This window comes from Cnephaeus nilssonii (assembly GCF_951640355.1).
Source record: "Cnephaeus nilssonii genome assembly, chromosome: 9".
In the NCBI taxonomy this organism is placed as follows: Eukaryota; Metazoa; Chordata; class Mammalia; order Chiroptera; family Vespertilionidae; genus Cnephaeus; species Cnephaeus nilssonii.
In genome coordinates, this window is record NC_137080.1 from 97,096,796 (window position 1) to 97,117,549 (window position 20,754).

Consider the following 20,754-nt stretch of genomic DNA (forward strand, 5'->3'; position numbering starts at 1 on the left):
ATTATTTGACACTCTTCTTTATCTGAATCTATTACCTCATGTCTTTATTTTTTTATATTCTTAAATTTTAGTTATTTTTATTGATTTCAGCGAGGAGGGGAGAGGGAGAAATAGAAACATCAATGATAAAGAATCATTGATGGCTGCCTCCTGCATGCCCCCTACTGGGGATTCAGCCCGAAACCCCAGCTCCTGCCCTGACAGGGAATCCAACCATGACCTCCTGTCCATGCGCAACCCCTGACCCACACCAGCAGGGCTGTTTAATGACTTTAAATGCCATCCATAAGTGATGAAGATCCCCACGTGTCTCTTGTTGCTCTCAACTTCTGCCTTAAGCTTCAGGCTCAGGGATCCAATTGCTTATTGGACATCCTCTCTGAGATCTGATAAACTGTAGGGAGCGGTTATAGGGTTAAGCCTCGGACTGACCTGCTGGCAAAGCCAAAAACAAGTCCCAGCTTAGAGGGCACAGCCCTCTTAGCTTAATTAAGCTTGATCTTGTGACTGCTCCCTAGATCTTTCCTGGGTAGCTAATGGGCTGTGGGAGGAGCAGCAAGTGCTGCCAAAACAAGTGAAACTTACAAGAACATTGTAAATTACCTCGTTTACCTCTGACTATAAAATAAAGGCTCAGCTTGCAGTCTGGATCTGTTCTGTGGCCTCAGCCAGGCACAGAAGATCCACCTAGACGCAGCTTATTCTCTTTGTCTGTCTTTTCTTCCGCCTTCGCTGGCCCTCCCTCAGGCTCGCTGAACCCTTGGCTGTGCTGGCGCAGCACAAGTGGCGCCCAACGTGGGGCTGAGTTCGGCCCAAGTGGCACTCAATGCGAACCTGAGTATGAGGGAACTGCAATTGTCAGGTGAAAGGAGGCCCCAAGGCGTGCGCACGCAGTAAGTAAGGTAGGGGAGTAGTACTAGCTAGGTGTAAAACATGGGAAATTCAGGATCACAGGGAAAGAATGTATGTGTATCCATGCTTAACCTTTTGCACTCGGATGTCAAGTGTGACTTGACACAGTTAGTATCGGTAGCAGCTCGAGAAAAAAGCGAGTGCAAAGGGTTAAGGCTATGCTCCAAGCAAAGGGCTGTTCTGTGAGGTATGAACAGCTTTTCGATTTTTTGGATTTTGTGAGTAAAACCTGCCCATGGTTTTCTGAGGATGAAAAGGTAAATATAGAGGCATGGGAGAAGGTAGGAAAACAACTTCGCGATCATTATATAGCTGAAGGTCCAGAGGAAATGCCTGCCTCTACTTTCAGTCTGTGGTCCCTGATTCGGGACTTCCGAGAGCCCACTCCAGAAGGGGAGTGGAGGAATGTGGCAGGAGAGTCAAGGCAGATGGGGGAAGGCTGCCAGAGGCTTCGGACTCCACCATCGGCGCCTCCACTGCCCCCTCCAGTCCCTGGGGCTACAGCTCCTGTGGGAGAGAGCCCTCCAGATGATGAGCTTTCTCCCAAATATGAGCGAGGATTAGAGGAAGCAAGGGAACAACACTGGTGGGTTTGGGATGATGGGGGTGGAGATATGCTAAAGTATTGCCTCAGGGCATGGCCAATAGTCCTACCTTATGTCAGGATTTTGTGGCTGCAGTCATACATCCTATAAGGAAAAAATATCCCGAGGCTTATATTATTCACTAGAGACCCAGTGCATGATTGAATCATGCACGTTTAGGGTCCCCTACATGCTTTCGCTTTTCGTGGTGGAGCTGGGTGCCTGTCCGCTGCTGCACCAGGCCTTTCAGAAGCCTCCGGCTCGGCGGAGGCTTCTGAAAGACCTGGTGCCAGAGCAGACAGGCACCCAGCTCCCACGCTTTTGATGGTCCGCGGCCGCTGAGGGGGGCTACCCTGCAGTTGAGAGGCGCAGGGGGCAGGACTCCCGCCCACTGCGCCTCTCAAAGGCTGCTGAGGGGGGCTGCCGCAGACACCTGGCTACCCTGCCGTTGAGAGGCGCAGCTGGGTGTCCGCGGCAGGCCCCCTCAGCGGCCGCGGATCTGGCCGTTGAGAGGCGCAGAGGGCGGGACTCGCCCCCTGCGCCTCTCAACAGCAGGGTAGCCCCCCTCAGTGGCAGCGGATCCGTGCCTCTCAATGGCCGGATAGGCCACCCCGAGTCCCGCCCCCCAGCCTCCCGCCGCCCAATCGTGGGCGTAGCGGAGTGATGGTAATTTACATGTTACTCTATTATTAGATAGGATTATATGGATGACATTCTCTTAGCTCATGAAAGTGAAACACATCTAAATAATATCTATATAGATTTACAGGCTGCCCTGCATTGTGCTGGATTATGTATAACACCCGAAAAGGTTCAAAGGACATTTCCTTTGTCTTATCTTGGCAGCATTATTAAGGGAAAAACAATAAAACCTCAGAAAATTCAAATTCGGACTGACACTTTACTTACATTAAGTGACTTCCAAAAATTATTAGGAGATATTAACTGGGTTCAACCTGCTTTAAAATTAACCACTGCTGACTTAAGCCCTTTATTTCATACTAGAGGCCCGGTGCACAAAATTCGTGCACTGGGGGAGGGTGTCCCTCAGCCCAACCTGCACAGTCTCCAATCTGGGACCCCTTGGGGGATGTCTGACTGCCTCTTTAGGCCCGACAGGGATCGAGCCTAAAGAGGCAGTCAGACATCCCTTTCACAATCCGGGACTGCTGGCTCCCAACTGCTCGCCTGCCTGCCTGATTGCCCCTAACCACTTCTGCCTGCCAGCCTGATCACCCCCTAACCCAGTGATGGGCAACCTTTTGAGCTTAGTGTGTCAAACTTCGCCAAAAAACTGAGCATAACTCGGGTAGTGTGTCACTTTGAGGAAAAAACTAACTCCAAGACTCTAGTCGCAAATGTTTCATCCTCAGGAGCAGCAAATGTTTCATCCTCGGCATGCTGCCGCGTGTCATCAGAAATGGCTACGCGTGTCAGTGCTGACACGCGTGTCATAGGTTCGCCATCACTGCCCTAACCACTCCCCTGCCAGCCTGATCGATGCCTAACTGCTCCCCTGCCAGCCAGATCATCTCCAACTGTTCTCCCCTGACAGCCCGGTCACCCCCAAATGCCCTCCCCTGCATATTCCCTCTTTATTAGATAGGGTTTTTTCTTTAACATATTGGACAGCTCTAACTGGTTTGGCTCAGTGGATGGAGTGTCGGCCTGCAGACTCGGTCCTGGGTTCGATTCTGGTCAAGCGCATGTACCTTGGTTGGGGTCACATACTGCAGGAGGCAGCTGATCGATGTTTCTCTCTCATAGATGTTTCTAGCCTCTATCCTTTTCCCTTCCTCTCTGTAAAAAATCAATAAAATTTATTTAAAAAAAACATATTGGACAGTGTACCTGCTGTGGTCTTGACAAAACAGTAAAAATGTAAACCCAAACTAAAAGAGTCATAAAATAAACTCCTTAAACAGGAATTTCATGAGACTTGGAAAAGTGATATCCTGTGGTTGTTTCTTCCTTTTTTTCTTCTCTTTCTTTTTCTTGATGTTTCATCTTTTGTCCTTTCTTACTTTTCTCCTTCTATTCCTTTTCTATCCTCTCTTTCTCTAAACTTTTCCTTTGGTAGAATCATCAGTACTTGACTCGCTCCCTGGGGGGCGCGGGTGCCTCCCAGCCAGACACCCTGGGCTGCCTCTGGGAGGGGATGGCAGTGTGGGGTCTTGGGCGCCTCCCATCCAGACACCCTGGGCTGCCTCTGGGAGGGGATGGCAGTGTGGGGTCTTGGGCGCCTCCCATCCAGACACCCCGTGCTGCCTCTGGGAGGGGATGGCAGTGTGGGGTCCTGGGCGCCTCCTATCCAGACACCCCGTGCTGCCTCTGGGAGGGGATGGCAGCGTGGGGTTGAGGGCGCCTCCCAGCCAGACACCCCGTGCTGCCTCTGGGAGGGGATGGCAGTGTGGGGTCCTGGCTGCCTCCAGGAGGGGATGGCAGTGTGGGGTCCTGGGCGCCTCCTATCCAGACACCCCGGGCTGCCTCTGGGAGGGGATGGCAGCGTGGGGTTGAGGGCGCCTCCCATCCAGACACCCTGGGCTGCCTCTGGGAGGGGATGGCAGTGTGGGGTCTTGGGCGCCTCCCATCCAGACACCCCGTGCTGCCTCTGGGAGGGGATGGCAGTGTGGGGTCCTGGGCGCCTCCTATCCAGACACCCCGTGCTGCCTCTGGGAGGGGATGGCAGCGTGGGGTTGAGGGCGCCTCCCAGCCAGACACCCCGTGCTGCCTCTGGGAGGGGATGGCAGTGTGGGGTCCTGGCTGCCTCCAGGAGGGGATGGCAGTGTGGGGGTCCTGGGCGCCTCCTATCCAGACACCCCGGGCTGCCTCTGGGAGGGGATGGCAGCGTGGGGTCCTGGGCACCTCCCAGCCGGACACCCTGAGCTGCCTCTGGGAGGGGATGGCGGTGTGGGTTCGCGGAGGCCTCCCAGCCAGACTCCCCATGCTGCCTCTGGGAGGGGATGGCGGCGTGGGGTCGCGGGCGCCTCCCAGCCGGACACCCCAGGCTGCCTCTGGGAGGGGATGGCGGCGTGGGTTCGCGGAGGCCTCCCAGCCGGACACCCCGGGCTGCCTCTGGGAGGGGTTGGCGGCGTGGGGGCGCGGATGCCTCCCATCCAGACACCCCGGGCTGCCTCTGGGAGGGGTTGGCGGCGTGGGGGGCGCGGATGCCTCCCATCCGGACACCCCGGGCTGCCTCTGGGAGGGGTTGGCGGTGTGGGGGCGCGGATGCCTCCCATCCAGACACCCCGGGCTGCCTCTGGGAGGGGATGGCGGCATGGGGTCACGGGCGCCTCCCATCCAGACTCCCGGGGCTGCCTCTGGGAGGGGTTGGCGGCGTGGGGTCACGGATGCCTCCCAGCTGGACACTCGGGGCTGCCTCTTGGAGGGGATGGCGGTGTGGGGTCGCCGGCGCCTCCGAGCCGGACTGCCTCCCTCCCGGGCTGCCTCTGGGAGGCGTTGGTGGTGTGGGGGCGCGGATGCCTCCCAGCCAGACACCCTGTGTGGCCTCTGGGTGGGGATGGCGGCGTGGGGGCGCGGATGCCTCCCAGCCAGACACCCCGGGCTGCCTCTGGGAGGGGTTGGCGGTGTGGGGTCACAGACGCCTCCCAGCCGGACACTCGGGGCTGCCTCTGGGAGGGGATGGCGGCGTGGGGTCACGGGCGCCTCCCAGCCAGACACCCCGTGCTGCCTCTGGGAGGCGATGGCGGTGTGGGGTACAGACGCCTCCCAGCCTGACACCGGGCGCTGCTTCTGGGAGGGGATCGTAGCATGGGGTCCCCGGCACCTCCCAGCCGGACACCCGGGCTGCCCGGCTCTCAGCGACAGCCCTCCCTGGGACTGGGGAACTCCAGCGAGGCTGAGCGTACTGGTCGCCGCCATCTTGTGGCTATGGGGGCCGCCATTTTTGTCGCGGAGGTACGGTTAATTTGCATACTACTCTATTATTAGATAGGATACTAAGGGGAGATTTATCTCCGTCATCCCCACGCTGCTTGACAGAGGAAGCCAAGACATCCTTACATAAAGTTGAGGATGCCTTAAGTTCAGCACAACTTTCTAGAATTGATTCCTCCCTTCCCTTACAGGTTTTAATTTTCCCTACGACACATACACCCACTGGGGTCATATGGCAAGCTCCTGGAGTTGTTGAATGGCTATATTTGGCTCATTCTCCAACTAAGGTATTAACTCCTTTCCGTGATTGGATTTCCCAGCTAATAGCTCGAGCCCACCTTCCAACAGGCCAATTAGTGTGCCAAGACCCTGACATCATTGTAGTGCCATTTACAGCAAGGCTGGCTCTGGCAACGATCAACAAACTGGCAAGTTGCACTTGCTAATTTCTCCGGACAGGTTGGTAACCATTACCCAGCAAATAAGGTTTTACAATTTCTCTCAGTTACTACCTTTACCTTCCCAAAGATAGTGAAGTCACAACCCATACCTCAGGCACTAATCATTTTTACAGATGGATCCAGTTCTGGAAAAGCTGGATACTACTGCAGCAGAGGTGCAAAGGTCCTTCAAACCCCTTATATTTCAGCACAACGGGTAGAAATACAAGCTCTGATTTATGCCTTGACAGATTTTGCTATGGAGCCCATTAACCTATATAGTGATAGTGCCTATGTGGTAAGTATGGCCAAACTAATTGAAACGGCTACTATAGGGCACACTAATTCAGAGGAACTCTTTCATTTATTTTTCAACCTTCAAAAAGTAATTAGAGCCCTAACTATCGCTTTCCCTTCCTCTCTGTGAAAAATCAATAAAATATATTTTTAAAAAAAGTAATTAGAGAACGACAATTTCCCTGCTTTATTTTTTAAAATATATTTTATTGATTTTTTTTTTTTTTTTACAGAGAGGGAGAGGGATAGAGAGCTAGAAACATCAATGAGAGAGAAACATTGATCAGCTGCCTCCTGCACACTCCCTACTGAGTATGTGCCCGCAACCAAGGTACATGCCCTTGATCAGAATCAAACCTGGGACCCTTGAGTCCGCAGGCTGACGCTCTATCCACTGAGCCAAACCGGCTAGGGGTAATTTCCCTGCTGTATTGGTCATATCCGATCTCATTCAGGTCTCCCTGGTCCATTAGCTATAGGCAATGATGCTATTGATCGCCTCCTTGCTGTAATGCAAGAGGCTACCCCATTTTCTCTTGCCCAGTCCTCCCATGCTTTGCATCATCAAAATGCTGCTGCCTTGCGCAAACAATTCCATATTTCTAGGGAACAAGCTCATCAAATTGTTCAGCAGTGCTCTCAGTGTGTAATTCATTGCCCTGTACAATCGTTGGGGGTTAATCCTAGGGGTCTTAAGCCTAATCAAATTTGGCAAATGGATGTCACCCCACCCACATACTGGAATTTGGAAAGCATAGATGGGTACGTTAATGTAGATACCTGTTCCTGCTTTATCTTTGCGACTCCCCAAACGGGAGAGAGTGCCAAACATGCAATTAATCATTGCCTAGCTGCCTTTACAGTACTAGGTCCTCCCTTAGAGCTAAAGACAGACAATGGACCCGCATACACTAGTTCTGCTTTTCAACATTTTTGTCAGCTATATCAAATTTGTCATAAAACTGTTATCCCTTACAACCCTCAAGGTCAAGCAATAATGGAAAAAGCAAATCGTACTCGTAAAATGCAATTACTAAAACAGAAAGGGGCCCTAGCTGGTTTGGCTCAGTGGATAGAGCAATTGGCCTGCGGACTCAAGGGTCCCAGGTTTGATTCCTGTCAAGGGCATGTACCTTAGTTGTGGGCACATACACAGTAGGGAGTGTGCAGGAAGCAGCTGATCGATGTTTCTAACTCTCTATCCCTCTCCCTTCCTCTCTGTAAAAAATCAATATATATTAAAAAAAAAAAAAACAGAAAGGGGGAGACGGATGTTATGTGGCACCCCAAAACAAACTCAGTCATGTTCTCTATGCTTTAAATTTTTGAATTGCGATGCAGAGGGTCGTACAGCAGCCAAAAGGCATTGGGCCTCCGGTACAATAGCCTGTGCGGGGTTAGCCCGATGGAAGGATGCACAAACTGGACAATGGTTTGGACCAGATCCAGTAATGATGTGGGGAAGAGGTTGTGTTTGTATCTTTCCAGAAGGAGCAGCACAGCCAATTTGGGTGCCAGGGCGTTACGTATGTCACCACAATGGACCCAGAGAAGCTCCTTGTCCCATCGTTCAAAAAACTGAGAGTTGCCCTGATGACAGCAAAGTGGAAAAGGAAGATGACGAAGGCTGCGCAAGAGACCGAGGTGCCAACATGGGGTCAGCTGAAGAAGTTAACAACTGAGGCCTGGCAGATGGCAGAAAAGCAGGAAGTGGAAGCTACGCCCTCAACCATGTTTCGGGCCATGCTAGCATTGGTTAGCTGCCAGTCTTCTGCAAAGTCTTGTGCAGCCAAGTCCAAGGACTCTGAGTAAATCAGCAAAAGAAACTTTCATTTAGTAGGAAAATGATACTGTAGTTTGATTTCTCTATTATTGTAGTGTTGCATTGGCATTGTTTTATTAATAACCATGTCTGGGTTTTACATTGGCATTGTTCTGTTATTGGGTTTTGCATTGGTATTGTTTTGTTAATGTTTTAATAGTCAGAACTTTGTTCTTTATGTTTAAATTTTACTTCCATTATTAGGAGCTTAAAATTAAAAGAAGGGCGAGATATAGGGTGCAGTTATAGGGTTAAGCCTCGGACTGACCTGCTGGCAAAGCCAAAAACAAGTCCCAGCTTAGAGGGCACAGCCCTCTTAGAATAATTAAGCTTTATCTTGTGACTGCTCCCTAGATCTTTTCTGGGTAGCTAATGGGCTGTGGGAGGTGCAGCAAGTGCTGCCAAACAAGTGAAACTTACAAGAACATTGTAAATTACCTTGTTTATCCCTGACTATAAAATAAAGGCTCAGCTTGTAGTCTGGATCTGTTCTGTGGTCTTAGCCAGGCACAGAAGATCCACCTAGACCCAGCTTATTCTCTTTGTCTGTCTTTTCTTCATCCTTCACCGGCCCTCCCTCAGGCTCGCCGAACCCTTGGCTGTGCTGGCACGGCACAATAAATATATCAAATTAATATGTAAAAATTGCCCTCGCTGGTTTGGCTCAGTGGATAGAGCTTTGGCCTGCAGACTGAAGGGTTCCAGGTTCAATTCCAGTCAAAAGTACATGCCTGGGTTATGGGCTGGATCCCTGGTCTGGGGCGTGGAGGAGGCAGCTTATCCATGATTCTCTCTCATCATTGATGTTTCTATCTCTCTCTCCCTCTCCTTTCCTCTCTGAAATCAATACAAATATATTTAAAAAATGAAATAAAATATAAAGTGTAGTATGGGGAACATAGTCAATAAGATAACTCTGTAGTGTCAGGTGTGTACTAGACTTGTGGTGGTCACTTTGTGAAGTATATAAATGTCTAATCACTACGTCTGAAACTAATGTTATTGTATGTCAACTATAATTTAAAATAAGTTTAAATAACCAAATAAAAATAATAGCTAAAATTGAAAAGAAATCTTTTTATTCTTGGGCTAAAACGAAGAGATTCTCTCCATCCCTCCTCCTCCTCAGCAAGCCTTGTTTCACTCATTTATTTACTTATTCACTCATATCATAAAAGCCTAATATGCAAATCGACCCAACGGCAGAACGACCAGTCGCTATGACTCACACTGACCATCAGGGGGCAGACGGTCAATGCAGGAGCTGCCCCCTGGTGGTCAGTGCACTCCCACAGGGGGAGCGCCACTCAGCCAGAAGCTGGGCTCACAACTGGCAAGTGCAGTGGTGGTAGCGGGAGCCCCTCCTGTCTTCCCGGCAGACCTAAGGAGCAGTGAGCCAAGCAGTAAGGAGCAGTGAGAAGGCAGACAGTAAGGAGTGAGGGGTCCCAGACTGTTAGAGGGTACAGGCCGAGCTGAGGGACCCCCACCCCCAGTGCAAGAATTTCATGCACCATACCTAGTTTTATTTTAAAAAAGTATTTATTGAATGGGATGTGCAAGGTACCCTTGTACTTAGTGTCTTGGGATATAACCAAGTAAAGCAAGGATCTTTGCTTATATCAGTAGCAGAAGAGATAATGCTATGGAAAAAAGAAAATAGAGACTAAGGTAAAAAGTATCAGGAGAGCAGATCACAGTTCTAAAGAGACTGTTCATGAGGCCTTGGTGAGATGAAAGTAAGGCGAAGCCCTGCAGAAAGGGCGGGTTTTGGCCCCATGGAGTTCCAGAAGAACCCTCCCACAGCAGAAGTGTCTTGGGCCTCCCTGAGGAGCACAGAGCGAGGCCAGCGGTGGGAGGCAGCCAGGGCTGGAGAGGTGAGCAGGGAAGCACAGAGGGTCTGCATTGGGAAGGGTCTTTCAGGTCATCTTAAGGAACTGGCTTCTACTCTTGACTAAAATGGAAGTCATTACAAGGTTTTGAGCAGAGAAGTCACCTAACCTGGCCTACATTTTAAAAGGATGACTTTGGCCCTGGCTGGTTTGGCTCAGTGGATAGAGCATCAGCCTGCGGACCAAAGGGTCCTGGGTTCGATTCAGGTCAAGACCACGTACCTTGGTTGCAGGCTCCTCCCTGGCCCGGGCCTTGGTCAGGGTGCATGCAGGAGGCAACCAACTGATGTGTTTCTCTCACGTTGATGTTTCTCTTTGTCTTTCCTTCTCTCTTCTACTCTCTCTAAAAATCAATAGAAAAATATCCTCGCATGAGAATAAAAAACAAAATAAAAGAATGACTTTGGGTGCTGTGCTGATACTAGACTAAGGGTATGGGGTAGGCAGGATGACAGAAGCAGGGAGACCCGTTAGGTAATGCTGGGGTGATATCCAGCATCTGGAAGGGTTCAGGAATCTAGAGAAGGCGCTGTGTGTAAATTGATAAAGAGATTAGAAATATAACATAAATTTGGCCCTGACTGGTTTGGCTCAGTGGATAGAGTGTCGGCCTGCGGACTCAAGGGTCTCAGGTTCGATTCCTGTCAAGGGCATGTACCTTGGTTTCAGGCACATCCCCAGTAGGGGGTGTGCAGGAGGCAGTTGATCGATGTTTCTCTCTCATCAATGCTTCTAACTCTCTATCCCTCTCCCTTCCTCTCTGTAAAAAATCAATAAAATATATTTAAATACATACATATATATATATATATATGACATAAATTTGTAATATATGGGAAAGCCAGAGGAGGGCTTAGCTTCAGTAACCAAGTTCTCTGAGTCTCTGGACCCTAGCTCTTTTATTAGCACAAATTGCGCTAAAGCAAAGCAGATATACACATCAAAAGGTAAGGTTTGATATACAGTAGGCATTCAGATTTGGGGGAACTGCCTTCGGCTGTTCAGGTGTTTGGCCAGCAGGAGGCAATAACATGTAAATAGAAATGCCCTCAGCTTTCTGGCAACAGGAAATCATTTATGTAAATTCAGGTTTGGGGAAATGCCTTCGGCCATTCCAGCAGGCAATAATATGTATCTTCAGCCCTGCTGAAGCCTCCAGGTTCCATCAACCTTTTGATGAAAATTTGCATTTATGACATGCTGGAATTAGCTTCTGCCAGTTAGAGGTGACTTGGACCAGGAAGATAGTAGTGGAGGTGGGGGAAGGGCTGATTTCTGGATATCCTATATAATAAGGAGGTAATATGCAAATTAACCATCACACTGTCACAAGATGGCTGCACCTACAGCGCAGGTGGGGTTCCTGTAACACAAGATGGCTGCGCCCACAGCAGAGGTGGGGTTCCCATAACGAGCAATTAGCAGGGACCTGAGGCTGCGCCCCCTGCCCAGCAGGTCTTGACAGGGGACCTCAGGCTGAGACCCCCACCCCAGTCCAGGCCAGGTGACCTCAGGCTGCACCCCCATGGTGGGGCTTGACAGGGGACCTCAGGTCACACCACCCGCCCCAGTCCAGGCTGGCCAAGCCCCCACCCAGAGGGGCTTGACGGGGGACCCCAAGGCGCGCTCCCTGCCCCAAGGCTGGGCCGGGGGACCTCAGGCCGCGCCCTTCACCCCAGGCTCTGACAGGAGGAAGATTTTCATATACATTTTACTAATTTTCTTTCATCTCTGACACTTCTATTATAGAGAAAGGGCAAATAGCAATCCTACATAATAAAAGGGTAATATGTAAATTACCATCACTCCGCTACACCCACGATTGGGCCAGCGGGAGGTGCAGGGGGCGGGACTCGGGGTGGCCAATTGGGCCGGCGGGACGCTGAGCTCACGTCGCCAGTGGCGGCGCGAGCTCAGCGTCTGCACCATGGCTGTGCTGCGGCACAGAAGGGGCCTCTGGGGCAGCGATCCCACGTCCTGCTGCGGACCATCAAAAGTGGGGGAGCTGGCTGGCTGTCCGCTGGTGCACCAGGCCTTTTGAAAGGCTCCTTTCGAAAGGCCTGGTGCACCAGCAGCCAGCCAGCCAGCTCCCCCGCGATCGAAAGCAGGGAGCTGTGTCCTCTCCGGCACCAGCGGACCCCCTGCCATCAAAAGCGGGGAGCAGGCTGTTAGCAGTGTCCGCGGAGCGTGCTAGGCTTTGCGGGGCAGTGGATATGGCCTGGATGGCAGGTTAGGACTAGGGGACCCTACACGTGCATGATTTAATCATGCACTGGGCCTCTAGTATTAAAATATTTCCTCTAATTAATTCCCTTTTAATGTGCATGAATTTCATGCACTGGGCCACTAGTATTTGAAAAAAAGAGCCAGTGGATTTGATTAATGAATTGGATGTCAGATATTACAAATTAAGGATGACTCTGAGGTTTCTAAACTGAGCAATTGGAAAGATGAGTTGTCATCAATTGAGACTTTAAAACACATCCTAAATCTCTCTACTTCTTTCCACTTCTACCCCCGAGCAAGCCATCTCTTTCCCGTGACTACAGGAGTGGCCTCCTAACTGCTCTTCCTGCTGTTATTCTCCTTGAGTCTGTCCTTCAGTCAGTATAAGATTTATTTTAATTTTAATTGACTTTAGAGAGGGAGAGGTAGAAAAATATCCATGTGAAAGAGAAACATGGATCAGTTGCCTCCCATATGCATACTGACTGGGGACTGAACCCAATCCACAACCTGGGTATGTGCCCTGACCGGTATTTGAGCCCTCATGACCTTCCCGTGTACTGGACGAAGCTCCTAGCCACTAAGCCACCCAGCCAGTGTCAGAAGTTTTAAAATGTACACCATTTGCTCAAATCACTCAGAAGAAAATCCAAATGCTCGGTATGGCCTGGCCAGTCGGGGTTCCTGGTCTCATCTGCCAGGCTGGCCTCATAGGCCTTCTATTCCACCTCAAACACTGAGCCTCACTTCCACCTCAGGGCCTTTGCCCGTGCTGCTCCCTACGCCGGGAATGCATTCCCCAATATTCGTGTGGTTGCTTCCTCATTTAGTTTCGGGCTTTATTCCTCTCTTCCCATGTTACCTGCAGCCTCTGCCTTCACTCTTCTTCAGAGCACTTACACTTGAGATATTACACGTCTCACTGTTGATCGTCCTCAATAACTGAGTGCCGTGTGGGCCAGGTTTTGTCTTTTTCACTGGTATACCCCCAGCTCCTAAATGGGGCCTGGCTCAGAGAAGGCACTAGAGGATTCCCTGAAGGAGTGTGAGGCTTAAGTAAGACAATACATAAGAACTCAGCGTGGTGCCTGGCAGATGCCTCTCCAGCGTCCCTCCTGTCTGCTCGGCCTTGGCCATCGTCAGCTTTCCGCACGGCTGAGTTCTGGGCTCTCTTCTTTCCACCTGACATTCTCCTCCCAGGTGACGCCAACCAGATCCTTCAGACAGGTCTGTCAACCACCTCTCGAGCAGCCCCATTATCCTCTCTGTAATACCCAATTTGTATCCTTTATATCATTAATCAATGTTTACTTTTGAGAAAAACAACTGGAAAGTAGCCTGGTGCTCACAGCTGGCCTTGGTGTTCTCATGTTCATTGTAAACCTTAGAGCACCAAGGGCAGACAAGGTCATTCTGCGACAGTGATGAAGACCAACAGTGGTGGGCTTGCTTAAGCACGGACAAAAACTATGTCACAGCGTGAGCCATAAATACCAAGCAATACTCAACAGCCCCCTCTTGGCTACAATGAGTGACGGCCATTTTTAATTTTATTTTTTACCATTTTAACTTTACCCATGTTTCATTCCTCCTTCCTTCTGAGATGAGATTAAGATGTGCAATCACAGAAGTGCCCTTACTTCCTGACAGCTCCCAATCCAGACCCCCCCCCCCTCGCTTCCTGGAACCTTCCCCTTCCCCTAACCCGGCCCCAATCCTGTCATTCCTAACCCTCTTGTAATGAATAAACTCTTCCGAGTTAACAGACCCACTTTGACAGGGTTTCACTCTTATTTTCTACCACAACTGGAAACGTCAGCACGGAGGAGGGCTGTAGAGGACGTTCATCCCACCCCGCTGTCACCTGCTGAAAGTCCAACATTTCGCTCAGCACATGGCTTCCCGGAGCGAGGTACTGGCCATGGGACTCACAGCCAGTGGCATATATCCTGTCAGCTGGAGGAAATTCCGTCCAAGACAGCTGGTGTGCATAGCCCTTCCTGCAGCCTGAGGCTTGCAGCATGGATGAGCACACTGGGGTTCCACTTTGGACTGACCCCAGAGATTGTGGAGCGGAGATCTGGGGGGAGGTAACTCTCAGGGAACTTGTGGTGGCATGATTGCCACACAAGCCATGGACTGTCTACCTCTCGACTCGTGAGAAAACTAATTTGGTCTCTGTTACAATTGAACTCGCAGCTGATATACTGAGCCATAGTAGGCGCTTAATGTTTACAGAGTGAATAGTGTATCTGTGCTCAGGGCTTCAACCATCACCTATATGCAGATAACAGGTTTATGCCTCATTTTAATCTGAATACCAGACTGTATATTCAACTACCTACTTGATATCTCCCCTTTAAAAAGGCAGTTCAAACACAACCATTTCAAAAGAGGTGAGTGGCACCCTGCTGCTTTCCTCAATGCCTTTCTTTTGAACACGGCACTTAGTCACGCAAGCCACAGCTGCCCGAGAAACCTCAACACTCGCATCATGACTTATTCCAAGTCCTCTTCTCCACTCCACTCCCGCCCACGCTACCACTGCGACTCGCCGGTGACTGAAGCAGCTATGACCTCCACCTCCAGCGTGGACAGGTCTCCACACCAAGGTGATCTTCTGTGATGCTGACCTGCCTGAAAGTCTCCTAAGGCTTTACTTAAAAATTTGCCTGCACTGCTCTCCCACCTCACCCGACTGTCCTTCCGAGCTGGCCCCAGGTGTCATCTCCCAAGCTTCCCTTTATCACATACTCCCCCTTTCTTCTCTTTCCCCCATAAAATATTTTATTAATTTCAGAGAGGAAGGGAATGGGAGAGACAGATACACCAATGATGAGAATCATTGGTCGGCTGCCTCCTGCACGCCCCACACTGGGGACTGAACCCACAACCAGGGCATGTGCCCTGACCAGGAATCGAACCATGGGTGACCTCCTGGTTCAGAGGCTGATGCTCAACCACTGAGTCACACTAGCCGGGCATGTCTTGCTTTACAGCACTATCAGCAGGTCTAACTTGCACGTAGTTGTGACTTTTTGGTAAACATGTCTCCCCCTGCGGGTTTCCAACTCACTGCTTTCAGCTCAGGGACTTGTGGTGCCGAGCGCACTGCCTGGCCCAGAGGCACTCCAGACGCTGGATGCCGCTGTCACTACCACTCAGCAAACACCCAGCTACAGGCAGAGCAAACGCTTGAAGTTATCCCGACACCTGGCTTTGCTTTTCTCCCACAAAACCTTTCCCTTGAACGTAATGCAGCCGGTCGATTTGAGGGCCCCTCCGGCCTGGAAGGAACCTCAGCACCGCCTTTCTCCTCGCCCACTGCACGGGAACCCAGGAACCCAGGTCTCCAGGACAGCCCCCTGCACCTGGGGGAGCCACAGCACAGGATTAAAGAGGCTTGTTCCCACTGCATTTATTACTGATATAAAAAACGTTAAAAAGAAACAAAATTCATTTTCAGTTCTCCAACGGCTCTCACCCTCCCCGCTGCCCACACAACTCCTGACCCATGGCCTCAGGGCCAGTTCAAGACCGAGTCTGCTCATTGCCGTTTTCACAGAAAACAACCAGCAGCAGTGCCGGAGGTGGGCGAGGGCAGGACTGTCCAGGCGGAGATTCACAGAATTCACACGGAGGCCCGGGGCCTCCCAAGGACTGGGCTAAGGAGCTCGGCTGGGGAGGAAACGGGGCAGGCCCGCCGGAGGCTGAGAGCACACCTCCTGGCCCGGGTCACACCCAGAGAAAGTGGCACCAGAACGGGGGGGCCAGGGTGGCAGTCTTGCGGGAAGTCCCCATGCTCCCTTGTTGGGGTGGGGAGAGCCTAGAGGCAGCCCAGCCTCCCTCGTTGGGGCAGAAACACTCTAGTGCGGAGAAGCCACAGAAATGCCACGGACACTGAGACAGGCTACGGGGTGCGCTCATCCCGCACAGCGATCTCCGGCCCTGCTACCGGCGGGGAAACCACGGGATCCCAGAGCAGGTGAGCGGCTTTTCGGGAAGGGCCCGGCGTCATCCAAACTGGACCCCAGGCCAGACACCCCGGGGTTCCTCCAGCAGCACAGCGCTGGGGCAGGGCTCGCACAGGGGGGCTGGCAACAAGCAGCAGGGGGAGTGGGGGACACTGCTCCGGGCTCAGGACTCGAGGGCAGCGCTGCGGCTGGTGGACAGACACACAAGAGGCGGCAACTAGTCCGTCTCCTGCTCGGCAGTCAGTGGCGAGGGCCGAGGACCCAGGAGGCAGCCGAGGGAGCAGAGACGGGGGCCTCAAGGCGAGGCTCCGGAGGCCGGATCAGCAGAAAGAGTGCCCACCTACCCCAGTGATGAAACACAACTCTGAACCCCGAATGGGGAGGTGATAGGTGGGGCGGGAAATACACGGCTGCTCGGTGACGGGCTCCCTCCAGCCCCGCTGAGAAGGCAGTCTCACAGAGGAGGCCCGTTGACGCCTGGGTGGTAGAAGGCACAGAGGTCCTCATATCGACAGTGGCCTTTTTTGGCAAAGTGTCGGCAGACTGGGCGGTTAGATTTGTCTGTGAACAAGTGAAAACGGCAATTTAAAATGTGAGTGAGGAAGCAAACCAATGTCCCGGAAAGCGGAGGGCGGGCAGACTTCCTGCTCCCCACCCTTCCCCGGCACTCCGGAAGGCTCGTCTTTCTCCTGGGAGGAAAACATTCAGAGCTACTCCCACTTCAAAAGGACAAAGGAAGAGTCCTGGTCACCCTGAGAGTGATGGGGAGTCAATGTATATAGGCATAAGCAAGTGACCTCACCTTCCATAACCGGGGCTGCATCCTCGAGGGGGCAGGCATTCTTGACAAGCGACCAGCTTTTGAGCCTTCGAGGATGTCTCTGTTCTTTGTGAAAGCCTCCCCTGGGGAGACTACCTTGGTCTGGTCCAGGAAAAGGAGGCTCAGCACTGACCCCCCAACCTCGACCATATGGGCGAGACCTGGGGCCTAAGCCTCCCCACACTGGGCCCCTGCCCCGGGGAGGAGGTGGGAGACTCAGCAGCGGTGGAATCATCAGTCCCCTGGGTCCCGGGGGACCTCCGCGGAGAGCTGGACAGAGAGAGAACCACGGAAAGGTCATCAATGGCCAACTTAATCCGAAGAAAGCAGCCCTGATTTTTAAAAACTGAAGTACATCACACACACACACACACACACACACACACACACACACACACACACACAATACACCGATTTCAAGTGCACGACTCAATTATCACCAAAGACCAAACACTTTTGTGTTTCCACAACCCAGGAGAAGGGATAGGACTTAACACTCCAGGAGTCACCCCCCGCCCCAAAGGGAACTGTCTGACTTCTGGCACCACAGCGAAGTTCTGGCTGTTTTTGAACTTGGCCTAAGTGGGATCATACAGCCTGTCTTTTGTGTCTGGCCCCTTTTGCTCACATCACGTTAGTGAGATTCGTCCAGGCTGCCTGCAGCAGTTCGCTGGTTTCCAATGCAGTGCAGTTTGTCCATTCTACTGATGGACATGGGGGTGGGTTCCAATTTGGGCTATAACTAAAATTGCTCTATGTACATTCTTACACGTCTTTGTTGACATGTATGCATTTCTGTTGAGTATATGCCTAGCGGAGGTATTATTGGGTCCTAGAGGATATGTATGCTCAAGTTTAATAATGTCAAACTTTCTCCAAAATGGCTGTACCAGTTTCACCCCCACCAGCAGTTATTGACAACACCAGGTTATTGTCAATCTTTTTTGTTTCTGGCATCTGCTGAGTGTGAAAAGTTTTTTTGTGGTAAAACAGCTAACATAAAACCTGCCATTTTAACTGTTTTTAAGTGTACATCTCAGTAGTGCTACATAAATTCACATGATTGTGAAATAGATCTCCAGAACTTTTTTCACTTTGCAAAACTGAAAACTCCATAGCTACTAAACTGGCAATCTCCTTTCTACTTTGTGTCTATGAATTTAACTGCTTCAGACACCTTATATCAGAGCAATAATATAGTATTTGTCTTTTTGTGAGTGGCTTATTACATTTAGCATAATGGTCTCAAGATTCATCCACGATAGCCTCTTACAGGATTTTCACTTTTGGGGGCTGAGTAACATCCCACTGTATGAATACACCATATTTCTTAGTCAGCCGTCAGCAGACATTTGGGTTGCTTCCATCTCTTGGCTGTTGTGGATGGTGCTATGAACATGGGTGTGCAAATCTCTTCAAGATCCTGCTTTCCAGAGTGGAATTGCGGGATCATATGGTAGTTCTATTTTTAACCTTTTGCACTCGGATGTCGAGTGTGACCCCACACGGTTAACATTAGAATAAAGGAATCGAGAAAAAAGCAAGCGAGTGCAAAGGGTTAAATTTGTTTTAAAATATATTTTTATCAAATTCAGAGATGAAGGGAGATAGAAACATCAATGATGAGAGAATCATCGATTGGCTGCCTCCTGCACCCCCCCACCCCCGCCCCGCCAAATGGGGGATCAAGCTGCAACCCAGGCATGTGCCTTGACCAGGAATGGAATCATACCTCCTGGTTCACAGGTCAAGGCTCAACCACCGAGGCACGCCAGCGGGGCATATTTTTAGTTTTCTGAGCAATCTCCATACTGCTTTCCATAGTGGCTACACCATTTTACAATCCCACTGACAGCACTCCAGCATTTCAATTTCAAAGCGGCATGTTTTTATCTTGCATTTACTTGTCAACTAATGATGGTATTGTGCACACGTTTTTGGCCAATTAGATTTTGGTTTTAATGAGGTGTCTATTCAGTCCTTTGCCCACTTTTCTAACAGGCTGTCCCAAAGAGTTCTTTATATATTCTGGATATGAGCTCTTTATTGGTTACATTTATTGTAAGCATCTTCTGTTCTAATTTCTTTTTTTAAAAAAAGATACTTCTTTATTGATTTCAGAAAGGAAGGGAGAAGGAGAGATAGAAACATCAATGATGAGAGAGAAATATTGACCGGCTGCCTCCTGCACACCTCCCACTGGGGATCAGGCCAAGCCAGCTAGGGCCTGTTCTAATTTCTTAATGGTGTCTTTTGATTAACGAAAGTTTGTATTTGCTAATGTGGTAGTTGACAAAGCTCTCCTTTATGGTTAATGTGTGTTTTCTGTGTAAGAATGCTTATCTACTCTAAGACCATGAGATAAATTTATTTTCTAGAATTATTTACCTTTTACACTTAGATCGAGATTCCACTTGGAATTGATGTTTGTATGTGGTATGAACAGGTCAAATTTCATCTCCCCCTTGGGTATCCAATTAATCCAGCATCATTTGCTAAAAAGACCACTATTTCAGTTCCATCTTCATCATAAAGGAAGTGTCCACATGTGCGTGGGCCGATAGGGGACCCAATGCTGTTCTGTTGACTTACTCGCCTGTCCTTGCGCCAACACTACATAACTAGCTGTAGAGCAAGCCTGCTGTGCAGTGCGCCCTCCCACCTCAAGACTGGCTTTGCAATCTCTCCTCGATCCTTTGCATTTCCATACAATAATGCAGAATTCTTATTTCCACCAAAAAAACAAAAACAAAACAAGGGTAGTATAACTGGGAATGCATGGAATCTACAATATTTGAGTTTTCCAATCCGGGAACACACAAAATCTCTTCATTTAGGTACCGGATCCCGATCTTTCGATTTAAAAACCTTCCTGGGTTTTAGTCCCTCCCTCGCTCCCTTCTCCAGAACCTATCAAAGGACGGGGCCCGTTCCTGCTCACCTGACTTGGGGTCACCAGGCTTTCCATTGGCCATGGGGGGAGGGCCCAGGAGGCTGGGCGGTCCTAAGAGCAGACACAAAGCACGGTCGTTATAGCGCACCAAGGACTGGCGATCCTGCTCTTAGGTTTTGGTTGCATTGCTCCGTTTTTAATCCAACCAGTAAAACTAGGTAATTCGTAGCAGAGTTACGAGCTTTCACCCCATCTATTTGCTCTTTCCTCTGCGAAAGTTTCCGGGGTTCACAAAAAGGGGAGACTCGTTCAAGGGGGCAAAGCGGAAGGGAGACCTGGCTTTCTCCTCCCCAGCCAGACGCTGCGGCCATCAACCCGCCCGGAGCTGGCCTCGCCCACACCCCGGCGTCCGCCACAGACGGCCCCGGCCACCGCACCGCGCACCTCCGGCCGCCTCTCCCCGGCCCGCGGAAGGGGGAGGGCCGAGCTGACGGGCCCCGCCGCCCCCCCGCCGCCCGCCGCGCCCTCGCGCCGCCGGCCCGCTCCCGGCTCCCGGCTCCTCACCCGCAGGCCGCCCGTCGCCTTCGTCCCCAGCCTCCCGCTCGGGCACCTGGGGCGGCGGCTGCAGCTGCGTCTGCTTCTTCCGTTTCGGCATCGTGGCGGCGGCGGCGGGGCCGGGAGCGCGTGCTTCTGTTTCCGCTTCCGGGGCGACGGCGGGGGCAGAGGCGCCCCGTGGAGTTTCCGGGAGGCTGCGGGAGCCTTTGTGCGGTTTCTCACGTCACCCGCCCCGCGCCGCCGCCCCCGCTGCGCCCGCGAAGGCCAGGCCTCCTGCCCCGCGGGACGCCCCCCGCTCCTCCGCGCGGCCGCGGGCTCTCCGCCGGGCCCGAGGGCCGTCGCACCCGAAGGTCGCCACATCCGGCCCCGGTTGCTATGGTAACACCCGAGGCACCACTGCGTGACCTCTGACCTCCGTCCCCAGCTGGTCCCCGGGTTTCCCTCC

General features: G+C 51.4%; 1 protein-coding gene across 3 annotated transcripts; it reads right to left on the reverse strand.

Moving 5' to 3' along the window:
• Positions 1-13,816: 13,816 nt before the first annotated feature.
• On the reverse strand, positions 13,817-20,447 carry PRR3 (proline rich 3; the record flags this gene model as incomplete). Of its 3 annotated transcripts, XM_079780390.1 has the most annotated exons (5): positions 13,817-16,602; positions 16,844-17,131; positions 19,250-19,356; positions 19,803-19,865; positions 20,319-20,392. In XM_079780390.1, 3 exons carry the CDS (start codon positions 19,317-19,319, stop codon positions 16,496-16,498), a joined length of 465 nt encoding a protein of 154 aa, XP_079636516.1. In that variant the 3' UTR covers positions 13,817-16,495. The 3 variants fall into 3 exon arrangements, with proteins under 3 accessions (XP_079636516.1, XP_079636515.1, XP_079636514.1); XM_079780388.1 differs by lacking the exon at positions 19,250-19,356 and having other exon boundaries at positions 13,819-16,602; positions 20,319-20,447; XM_079780389.1 differs by lacking the exons at positions 19,250-19,356; positions 19,803-19,865 and having other exon boundaries at positions 20,319-20,409.
• Between the last annotated feature and the right edge of the window lie 307 nt (positions 20,448-20,754).